This window comes from Teleopsis dalmanni, chromosome 2, assembly GCF_002237135.1.
Source record: "Teleopsis dalmanni isolate 2A chromosome 2, ASM223713v2, whole genome shotgun sequence".
NCBI lineage: Eukaryota > Metazoa > Arthropoda > Insecta > Diptera > Diopsidae > Teleopsis > Teleopsis dalmanni.
The window spans coordinates 133,179,027-133,189,648 of record NC_051847.1 but is presented as its reverse complement, the minus strand read 5'-3'; the positions used below and the strand labels follow the sequence as shown (position 1 = coordinate 133,189,648).

The 10,622-nt window shown below is 28.6% G+C and overlaps 2 protein-coding genes across 5 annotated transcripts; both read left to right on the top strand.

The window, feature by feature from the left end:
• Positions 1 to 451: 451 nt before the first annotated feature.
• On the top strand, positions 452 to 4,265 carry LOC119675049. 4 transcript variants are annotated; one of them, XM_038086234.1, is made up of 5 exons: positions 459 to 537; positions 1,453 to 1,745; positions 2,902 to 2,993; positions 3,049 to 3,217; positions 3,653 to 4,264. In XM_038086234.1, the coding sequence occupies exons 3-5, from the start codon at positions 2,931 to 2,933 to the stop codon at positions 4,228 to 4,230; spliced, it is 810 nt and encodes a 269-aa protein (XP_037942162.1). In that variant the 5' UTR covers positions 459 to 537; positions 1,453 to 1,745; positions 2,902 to 2,930; the 3' UTR covers positions 4,231 to 4,264. The 4 variants fall into 4 exon arrangements, with proteins under 4 accessions (XP_037942160.1, XP_037942162.1, XP_037942161.1 ...); XM_038086232.1 differs by lacking the exon at positions 1,453 to 1,745 and having other exon boundaries at positions 452 to 537; positions 3,653 to 4,263; XM_038086233.1 differs by lacking the exons at positions 459 to 537; positions 1,453 to 1,745 and adding an exon at positions 1,757 to 1,861.
• Positions 4,266 to 4,282: 17 nt separating this feature from the next.
• Positions 4,283 to 10,591, top strand: LOC119675047 (caldesmon-like). Its single transcript, XM_038086228.1, has 5 exons — positions 4,283 to 6,567; positions 7,850 to 7,942; positions 8,000 to 8,168; positions 8,375 to 9,821; positions 9,877 to 10,591. The coding sequence occupies exons 1-4, from the start codon at positions 5,437 to 5,439 to the stop codon at positions 8,917 to 8,919; spliced, it is 1,938 nt and encodes a 645-aa protein (XP_037942156.1). The 5' UTR covers positions 4,283 to 5,436; the 3' UTR covers positions 8,920 to 9,821; positions 9,877 to 10,591.
• The last annotated feature ends 31 nt before the right edge of the window (positions 10,592 to 10,622 follow it).

Here is a 10,622-nt window from a genome sequence, read left to right as displayed (position 1 = left end):
ATTTTATCGCTCTTAGTTTGCAGTTTACTTCTGTTTTAGTTGAGTTTTACTATGAGAAGCTCGTGGCAAACTTCTATCTTTACTTCCAAAATTGTTTGTTTTACATAGAGTTTTATAATAGTGTTTTTTCGTCATAAATTGCGTCACATTCGACATTAACGCTTATTTTTGTAGTTTAGCATGCTAAATAAAAATCGGAGACGCTTAATATCTGACATTTACAATTAGAGAATCTTATTAGAATATTAAAGATTATGTATTTTGTATGAGAAATAGCAATTATTGTAATACATTTATTGTGTTAAATACGATATTTTAAACGAATTGGAATATATTTTAATACCATTGCAAATAAACTTTCTACTACTTTTTATAGCAACACATTTCTCATAGCAAATAAAAAAACTGTGGTAAATAAATTATGACTTTCTCCCTCTCAATACGCAGTATACTTCAAGCCGGTATTTCCATAGATTTGTAGTAAATTTTTTGTCGGCAGAAAGTTTATTTCCGTGCTCAGTTAATTCTGTGTGATTGGTAAGGGATTTTTTTACTAAAGATATATAATAGTATTATATAAGCAGTTCTTTAAATTATTATTTGATACTTAAAGTTTTGTTTACCAAAAAAGCATTCATGTGCTAATTTTTCTGTATAATCAAAATAATAAGAAAAGCTTTTTATAAATAAGAAGAAAAAACACTCAATAAAATGAAACAATTTATTATCCTTATCGGCACGCAAACTTACAGTAACAATTATAAAAACAACTGCATGTTGATTCCCTATTTGGGTTGGGAGCTGCAAATGTTAGGAAGTAAATAAAAACAATGATGCAGTGACAGAGAATAATGAAAACAACACCAGAACAAACTGGGCAATAATAATAAATAGAAGTGAATAATTAAGTGCATTTTTTTATCGTATTTACATAGCTCAGCTCCTGAAAAATTTATTTCATTTCTTACATTAAAGACGCCTGTGGCAATAAGTAAACATATTTTTAAATGATTGTCTAAATATATGAACATACAATGCCTAAAATCAACCTAAATAGCAATATTCATAAAGTACAATGAAGATGTGTAAAGCAAACATAACATAAATATGTATTGCATTGCTAGTAGATGCGATTAAATTAAAACACCTTTAAATAAACTAAAGCAGCGTGAGATAAAAAAAGTATCGTCATATAAACGTTGTTTAATATGACGATTCTAAATGCTCTCGTAGAAATGCCAACAGTATAAAGCCTTTGTTACTTAATTTGCTAAATCGCTGTTGAAGATATGTTTGCGAAATCATCGGTTAATATTCCTGTTATTAACTCTTGAAAATTAATTTGTTGCGAAATTTTACTATCAAAATATAATATTTTAATAATAAGCTAAAAACTTTAATTTTTCCAGTGTTGCCAAAGTAATTTTTAGTAATTTTGAAATAATATTTAAGAATAATATAGAAGATGGTAACACACTTAATGTAAATTCAAATTCAAATTATTTCGAAACAACACAAGTCGAAGCAATTAAACGTCAAAGAAAGTTAGAAACCCGTAAAAGATATAGATTGCAAAATATAGAAAAAATAAAAGAAACAAAATGAGCAAGATACGCGGCAAATAGTAAACCAGAGACAATGCAGCAAATAAAGATAAAGCAAAGGCAAGATACCAAGCAAATAAGTATGTTATTAAAGAACCAAGATATTCTGCAAATAACGGAAGAGCAGCAGTTACAAATGCTGTAAGTAAAGTTGGAGACAAAGCATGATATTAGATAAATAAATATTTTTAAAGAACAATAAAGACAAACTGCAAAGCTAAAAGTTATAAAAGAAGTATATCAGCGGAAATTACGAGGTATACAAACTAAATTAAAACAATTTAATTAAAAGTTAACAGAAATTATGTACATATAAGATAATAAAACCACTACAGAACAACAATTTTATTGAGACAAAGAGATGTGAACGCAAAGATCTGTTTAGCTTCAACATTAATATCAAGTATGGAGTTCCAAAGCGCGTTCCTCCTCACAACAGGGCAAAGATTCTTGTCAGGTAATAGTGGGCTGCGTTACCATCTCAACAAGATATGTCTGTTCTAGAATACAAAATGTCAATTTTACTAGAAAGTGATACCCGTCTGTTAAAATGTCAATAGCTAATATGTTTATCACTCAAAAATAAATTGGGTTTTCTGTACACCTTAAACCGGATAGTAACACAAAAGATAAGGTCAGTGCCCCACACTGTCTATTTTATTATTATTATCGGTACAGTACAACTTCGCTAATTCGGATTCATAAAAATTGGGTTAATCTAGATTACTGAGACTCTCGGATTGCGAAATTCATTTGTATGATAAATGATACTCGTAAAGTGTATTTGCAAATAACTATGTGTATATTATGTGCATAACCCATAAGTGTTATTTATTTACGCGACTATTAAACGGACAAGTGATCCGGATTACTAAATTAGTAACTAGTTGATCCGAAATTAATCTACCAAATGTATATTAAGCATTAACTAATTTAATCAGACTACTAGGGAATCCTGATATTCTGACTAGTAGATATCTAATATATTTCATTTTTATAAAGTAAAATTTTTAAAATAATTTACGCCTAATGGTGAATACGATTATTGTTTATCCACAAGCATTCCAATTATTTTGAGGTTACAATTACTTGCCAAAAAAATTTAAAAATAATAATGTAATATATAACTAATTTTAATTGTAAAAACACAATATTCCATATCAAAGTCAGAATTTTACTTATTGAGTACATCTCAAACACTCAAATTCAGCAATTGCGAATTTAGAATCTTAAGCAAGTCCTATATGAGTAAATTAGTATGAAATGTGTATATATTGTTTTTTCTTTCTTTCTATAGAACATAGTAAATTGCGAGAGAAAATAAAAATGTGGATGCCTGCGGAGGAAACGGCTCTTGTTAATTTTCTTAAAGAAAATGTGGAATTTGAGGTCAGTTAGTTGAAATTAATTTTGTATTAAAAATTTAATTAATTTTAATTTCCAGAAACCAACATCGCGGGTATATTATAATCGTTTCCTTCAAAGTAGCGGTGTGGATGCTGATTGGAAAATTGTACGCTTAAAGGTGTTAAATATGAGAAAAACTTATAAAAAAACAAAAGAATGGTTGGATACTGTAGGAGAAGCTATGGCAGATGACGAATCAGTTGGAAGTAAGTTTTTAGATCCTTTTAAATTGTTAACAGTGAAGTATTATTTTAGTTTAAAAGCTTAAAAAAAAAAATACGGTGCGATACGAGAAGTACGAAAATTTGAAAGATTAAAAGTTTAAATCGATAAGATCAGTTTAACGTTTATAAACACTTATATGTAAATTATATATTACAAATGTTATTAAACAAATTATTGTTTTCTAGCTAAGAAATTTTTAAAATATCTTTCATATATATTTTTCTTAGCATAAGTGATTTTATTCATGATAACTTTTATATTTCTAAATTTTTCGTGCTGGCTAAATTGGTATAACACTGTATATGTTATTACAGTTTTCATATATTATTATGGTTAATATATTGAAGAAGAAATATTGTTTTTAAATTTAACACAAAGTAGAAATTTTTTAAAAATGGTATACAATTCCATTCTAGATGCCATACGCAATATGTGTCCTTTATATTATGATATTGAAAAAGTTTTTGGATCAAACTTCATTAATTCACCTACGAAATCAAATAGGTTACAACCTATTATTGTGAAATCAGAATCAATCAGTGATCAAAATTTTGATGATGCATCTAATACTATAGTTAAAACAGAAAACGAAGAATTTGAAAATGTTTATGATAATATGCAAGGTGCTAGCCAAGATAGAAGTTTTTCATTAACGGAAACTATGTCTAGCCACGCAGAAAATCATTGTACTAAAGATGTTTTCGATAATAATCATTCTACAAAGTGCAGTGGAGCTTATTTTGGAACAGCCGTATCTGAAATGGTGCAGAGTCATGCAGAAAGTTTAAAATTAAAGAAAAAGAAAATGGACATTGACTCAAATTTTAGAGAAAAAGAAATGCAATTGCTTGAAAGGCAAGTGGCAGTTCAAGAAAAAGAAATTGCATTCAAAGAAATGGAGCTGAAAAGTCAGGAGTATTTAAAGATTTTGGAATTGGAAATGAAAGAAAGAATTGCGATGAAAGAGCTTGAACTTAAGTATAAGAAACAATAATAAGTTAATTAATAATAATAATAATAACTTAATTAATAATATACATATTAATTTACGTAGTTTATGTATTTAATGTATAAAAGTTAACTGAAAGTTGAACAAAAGTATATTGAAAAAATATCATATAATTGTAGATAAATACGTTTAGTACTTTCACTACGTACAGAGTTCTTTGCTCATAATAATGAATACCTAATATCGTTACACAACAGTATAATGGAGAAGTTTGAACTTGTTTTTGTACATATCATGGTTCAATCGTTTTTTTAGCCGTCAGATTTTTATATTGAATCAGACTGTTATTACAATCTTAGCAAGTAAAAGCGTGAAAGCGGTCTTACAAAATAATTCGAATAATACAACCCTGTTACGTATGTTTTGACATTAAAATGTCATTTGTCATGAACAAAATTTGTTTACTTTTTTGCCTGATAAACAGTTAAGAAACTGAAAACCTTAAAATATTAATTTAAAATAAATAATCAACTAAAAAATCGCATTGTTGTGATATTACTAATACAAAAATCTATAATAATAATTTTAAACAATAAGTGAACTGTGCCCAGCAGTATAAACTAACTAAAAATCATCCCAACAAGTGACTGACAAAATAAAAATAACAAAACAAAAAAATATAACAAAACATTAGAATGAGATTATGTGTTAATTATTTTAAACTATCATCTATGTTCAATATGAACAAAAATCGAAGCATAAAGTTATATTAGAAATTAAGATTTAAGAATATCAACAAATTGTTACACCAATTACCAGCAAAAAGAAGTACCTCACACCTGTTACAACACATATTATATTAAACACCTGAACAAACAGCATCATTCCAGACAACGTGGAAGAAGTGAAAGTAGATAAGTTTTCACAGTTTTTATTAGAAAGATTCTATGTTCATTCAAGCATGCCAGCAGCAAAATGTCTCCAAGTCGAACATTTTGCTCGCAGTTCCAAAAAATGTTGGTTCGTGTATTGAAAATTGTATTTCCCTTTTTTATTATAATTTGGTGTCTCGAAGTCGGAAGTATTTTGTAGTCGATAGTAATGTTTAAATTTTGGTTTTTAAAAATTATCTTTAACACAAGTTACTCTAACAATTTTTAACACTGGATCAAAAAGAAATCTATTGAGTCAGCTTTACCAAATAGGATGGGTTATATGTTGTTGATTTCAGCATAAATATTTAGCATTAACATGGATGAGGAAACTGTAACAAGTCCAAACTCAAATACTGGAGTGAGCATATTAGAACATAAAAGGGTTTACCAAAGAACTAAACCAGAAAGCACAGATACAAATATAATAACTGGCTTAAATACAGAAAATACAAAAGAACAAAAGTCAATATGTGCGAGCATAGTAAAAGACATAAATGATTTAAACAAAAAGATTATGAAAGATAAAGATATTGTTTATGAACCATCAGAGGAAAATAATCCAACAAATAAACATAAAGCTAGATATGAAGCAAATAAAGATGCTATCAAAGAACGATCCAGAAAAAGGTATGAAGCAAATAAAGAAGCTATCAAAGAACGATCAAGAGCTAAGTATGCAGCAAATAAGGATAAAGCAAAAGCAAGATATGAAGCAAATAAAGATATTTTCAAAGAACGAGCAAAGAGAAAATATGAAGCGAATAAAGATACTATAAAAGAACGATCAAGGGCAAGGTATGCAGCAAATAAAGATAAAGCAAAAGTGGGATCTGATGCAATTAAAGATAACATCGAAGCTTTATCCAGTGCAATATCTGATGAAAATTATAAATTGGAACATGATGAACTTGAGATAGAAACTAAACAAGAAGAAAAGTTAAATACAAATACAAAGCAAAAACCAAGGTATACTGATAAAACAAAAGCTAAATATGAGCCAAATAATGATATTATTAAAGACCTGACAGGAGCAAGATATAATGCAAGTTGTAAATCAGAACAGAATATAGTTGTCAATGAATCTGAAAAAAAAGAAGAAATATTGGAAACAAATTCAGTATTAAGATTGCAAAATGTAGAAGAGATCAAAGAAAAACAAAAACCTAAATATGCTGATAAAAAGAAAGCAAGATATGAGGCAAATAAGGATATTATCAAAGAACGATCAAGAAAACGATATTGGGCGAATAATGATATCCTTAAAGAACGAGCAAGAGCCAAATATGCAGCCAATAAAGATGTCAGGGAACGGAATAGAAGTTATTATAAAGCAAATAAAGACCATATCAATGAACAAAAGAGAGCACGAAGAGCAGCAAAAAGCGATGACACAAAAGCAAAATTTAAAGCAAATAAAAAAATTGCAGAAGAAATTCGTAACATTAAGGTAAATAAAAAAAATGTTGATGGAATCAGTAATTTTCATCCATCTATGGTATTTTTTTTCAAAAGCAGAATTAAATTATGTTATTTATATGATCATCTTTTCCAAGTTAACAATTCATAGAAATCCATTTAAATCTTAAGTATATGAGTGACAATCTAAAAAATTTAAAAATTCCAAACTTGGTAACAACCAAAAAGGTATCAAAATCGACTAGATATTAAGGGGAACTCTTCCATTAACAGTGTTCATTGTAAACAATATATTTCAAATCTCAGCTTTCATGAATCAAATTTTTTTTAGCTAATTTATTACTCAATTTATGGTAGTATGGTTCATTTTTAATTATTACGTTATTAATTCGTAAGAAAGAATTTTTTCCAGGCTTTTAAAATTTCGTCTTATCCATTTAAATGTACTTTTAAATAAATTTTTATTGAATATTAACAAAAATAAAATATAATCAAAATCTAGTAAATAAGCTTAAACTAAAGACGTGTTTTCGAGTACATGTTCAAAGCGACGAAAAGCATAATTGAAAAAAGGTTTTCTACAATTTTCATAATTGTGTGAATGAAGAATGCATCAGGTTTGACAAGCAGTTTGCTTGTCCATCATATAAAACCGCTATCCTCCATTTTGAGAGTGAGCGAGCGTTAGTCATATGAGCACATAAGTGTCTCTGGAGCGTAGACTCAATTGTCCCTGAACTACATACCCCATCCTAACCCATATACACGTCTTGTAATCCCTTCATGTTTAGAGTTATGAAGGAATTCACACGTTATATCAACAATTGAGAGAAATTCTGAAATAATTGCTAGAGAAGAGAATGTATAAATATATACATGTATTGAATTTTTTAATATATCATATGTAGTAAAATGAGATAGGATGATGCAGATCTGATAATAAACCTCATTTTGTTGAAATTATTAAGTACCTACTTCAAGGTTATGATTAAATTCCTATAATATCGTGTCTGGCATTATTTTTTTGATGAAATCTGCAATGTTTTAAAAGCTTACAACTCCATACCTTTTATTTCCAACGAATTGAAAATATGATTATAGACTGTACTTGTAGTTTGGGTACTTTTTAATGAATGTGCAGCTTCTTTGGATTCCACTTTGCAGAAATTATTTTTTCTTGTAACATGTAACAATATTGAAACATATTTAGTAAATCAAATAGGTAATATGTTATTACTAAGAAATTAAATAACTTTGTTATTTAAAAATATTTTAATGGATTATATATGTTGTTTTTTATTTTCCTTCTTTAGAGAAAAGTAAAATCGAAAAGAAAACTGAAAATGTGGACACCAGAGGAAGAAGCGGCTCTTGTTAATTTTCTGAAACAGAATATTGAATTTTTAGTCAGTCACTTGAAACAAGTTTTTGTTATTATAGAATAAATTCATTTTAATTTCCAGAAACCAACGGCTCGGGTATATTATAATCGTTTTCTTCAAAGTAGTGGTGTAAACGCTGATTGGAGGATGGTTCGCTCAAAGATGTTCACTATGCGGAAAACTTATAAAAATACAAAGGAATGGTTAAATACCGTAGGAGCTGCTAAGGCAGATAACAGAAAAATTAGAAGTAAGTTTCTAGTCCCAAAAAGTTTTCTGTTTTATTTTTTGCTATTTAAAAGTAGCAGTGTTGCCTATACAAGCAATTACAAGCAATGAGAAGTGTCAAACTTGTAAAATTGTTTGCTTAGACGATTGAAACTAAAGATTTATATTTTAAACTTATGGATTATACTCAAATTTTTATACAAAGAAATTACGATTTTATTGTTTTAGATACCGTGCTTAGCAAGTGTCCATTTTATTACGACTTCGAAAAATTTTTTGAATCTAATTCTTTCAATGTATTCCAATTTGATAATATTCAATCAGAAACAATAAGTGATCAAACGTCAAACGAAGCTTCTATTACTATAGTCAAAACAGAGAACGAAGCATTTGAAATTTATTATGACAAAATGCCAAGTGCAAGTCACGATAATAGATTTTCGTTATCGGAAACATCAAATCATCAAACAATCAAAAATGTTCCCGAGAACATTTCGATTACTTGCTGTAGCGGAGTTTGCTTATGTTTAATTGTGTCTGAACTGATTCAAAGTCGAGCAAAGATTTTAAAATTAGGAATAGAACAAATGAAATTTGATAAGATTTTTAGAGAAAAACAAATACAGCTCCAAGAAAGGCAAATGGCGGTTCAAGAGAAGGATCTGGAAGAGAAGGAAAAAGGACTGAAAAGTCAAGAACATTTGAAACTGTTGGAATTCGAAATGAAAGAAACACTTGCAATAACAGAACTTGAACTTAGATATAAGAATTAAAATTAATTAAATTACGATCTATGCTTGTCGTCACGTAATAACTTTAATTTTAAAGAATGATATTAAGTTATATTGTCATGTTTGCGAAATAAAAATATTGTGATAATCTTTCTTAATTCTAAGTCGTAGCACAGAAGTGATTGACTTCTTACTAGTATGATGTGATATGGGTATGAAACCACACATACCAGACAACGTATAAGCGTTCCAAATAATTATAACCTAAATATTGACACAGAACTAGTTAAATAAAATAATAATATTTTATTGGGCCTATTTATATTATCATGAACGTAAGATGAACTTAACGACAACTTGAGCTAACAGTGCAGTTTACACTATCATGAACTGTCATGAAGTGTGAAATTTGTTTTGTTTTGTGTAAACTTATAAAAAGCTTGTGTGTAGTAGTACATATCACTGAAATTCAGAATATTCAGTATTAATGGATCTAAATAAAGAATTACTTTTAATGTCTGCCGTGAATAATAATTGTTTAAATTTGTTGGCAGTAGCAGAAGCTTTAAAAAAAAATAAAAAGCAAAAATTGTGATTGAACCATTGGAGAGAAAGAAGGAAACGTTGCGGAGGAAACGAAGGAAACATTTATTAAAAGAATATAAATTAGCGAACGATTTTATAAATTACAAATCATATTTTTTTAATGAAAATTGCTTTAAAGATGGGCTTTGTAAGACCAGAAATATTGCCGCAGGATACCAATTCAAGAAAATGTGTTTTAATTGAAGAATGATTAGCAGTAACGCTCAGATTTTTTGCAACCGGAGAAAACTATAAAGAGTTAGGCGAAAACACACTACAGTCACCTACGTTTTTAAGCATAAACATTATAGAGATTTGCGAAATCATTTACCAGAATCTAATGCGTCATTTTTTTGAAGGTACAACTTGTTTGAGTTTTAGATGTATAATTACCAATTATCGATTTTTTTCCAGTTTCCAGAAATCCAAAATGAATGGTTAAAAATTACACGTGAATTTCAACAACGCTGGCAGTTTCCACATTGCTTTGGAGCATTAGATGAAAAACATATAGCAATGACTCCTCGAAAGGGCATTGTACTATAACTACAAAGGTTTTCAAAGTTTTCTTCTGATGGCAATGGTAGATGCGAACGCTAGTTTATCTTTATCGATGTTGGTCGAAATGGTTGAATTAGTGTTGGTGGTATACTAAGACGTTGCGATTTAAATAAAATTATTGAGAACAGGGATAAATTATTTCCAAAAGAAGAAAATATTGGTGATAATAGGATTGCGTCATACATTGTGGATGCGGATAATGCATTTTCTCTGATGAAATATGTTACGACACCATATTCTAGAAAATTAACGGATCCTAAAATTGTTAATTATAATGTAAGCCTAAGTAAGGCTAGGCAATGTGTGGAACGAGCTTTTGGAGTATTATCGAAAGGTTTCAAATTCTGCAAACCACTATGAAATTAAATAGTGAAAAATGTACTACAATTGTGCTTTGTTGCTGCGTCTTACACAACTTTTTCATAGAAAAAAGTACATGGTACATGCAGAATTTAACAACTAGTGTAGATGACTCAATAGAAATGGAATTACTGGAAAACAATGAAAATGCATTTGAAAATATCACAAAATTGGACGACTAGCGAAAGATATTTGTCGAAAATTTTTTTAAAATAGGAAATATATATAATATTTCATCA

Bases quoted from the DNA above. Each gene is read 5' to 3' on its own strand.
- LOC119675049 (XM_038086231.1), top strand. From the start codon at position 2,010: ATGGAGTTCCAAAGCGCGTTCCTCCTCACAACAGGGCAAAGATTCTTG. The intron at 2,994-3,048 runs GTCAGTTAGTTG...TTTAATTTCCAG, and splicing joins AAGAAAATGTGGAATTTGAG to AAACCAACATCGCGGGTATA. The intron at 3,218-3,652 runs GTAAGTTTTTAG...ATTCCATTCTAG, and splicing joins AGATGACGAATCAGTTGGAA to ATGCCATACGCAATATGTGT.
- LOC119675047 (XM_038086228.1), top strand. From the start codon at position 5,437: ATGGATGAGGAAACTGTAACAAGTCCAAACTCAAATACTGGAGTGAGC. The intron at 6,568-7,849 runs GTAAATAAAAAA...TTCCTTCTTTAG, and splicing joins AAGAAATTCGTAACATTAAG to AGAAAAGTAAAATCGAAAAG. The intron at 8,169-8,374 runs GTAAGTTTCTAG...TTATTGTTTTAG, and splicing joins AGATAACAGAAAAATTAGAA to ATACCGTGCTTAGCAAGTGT.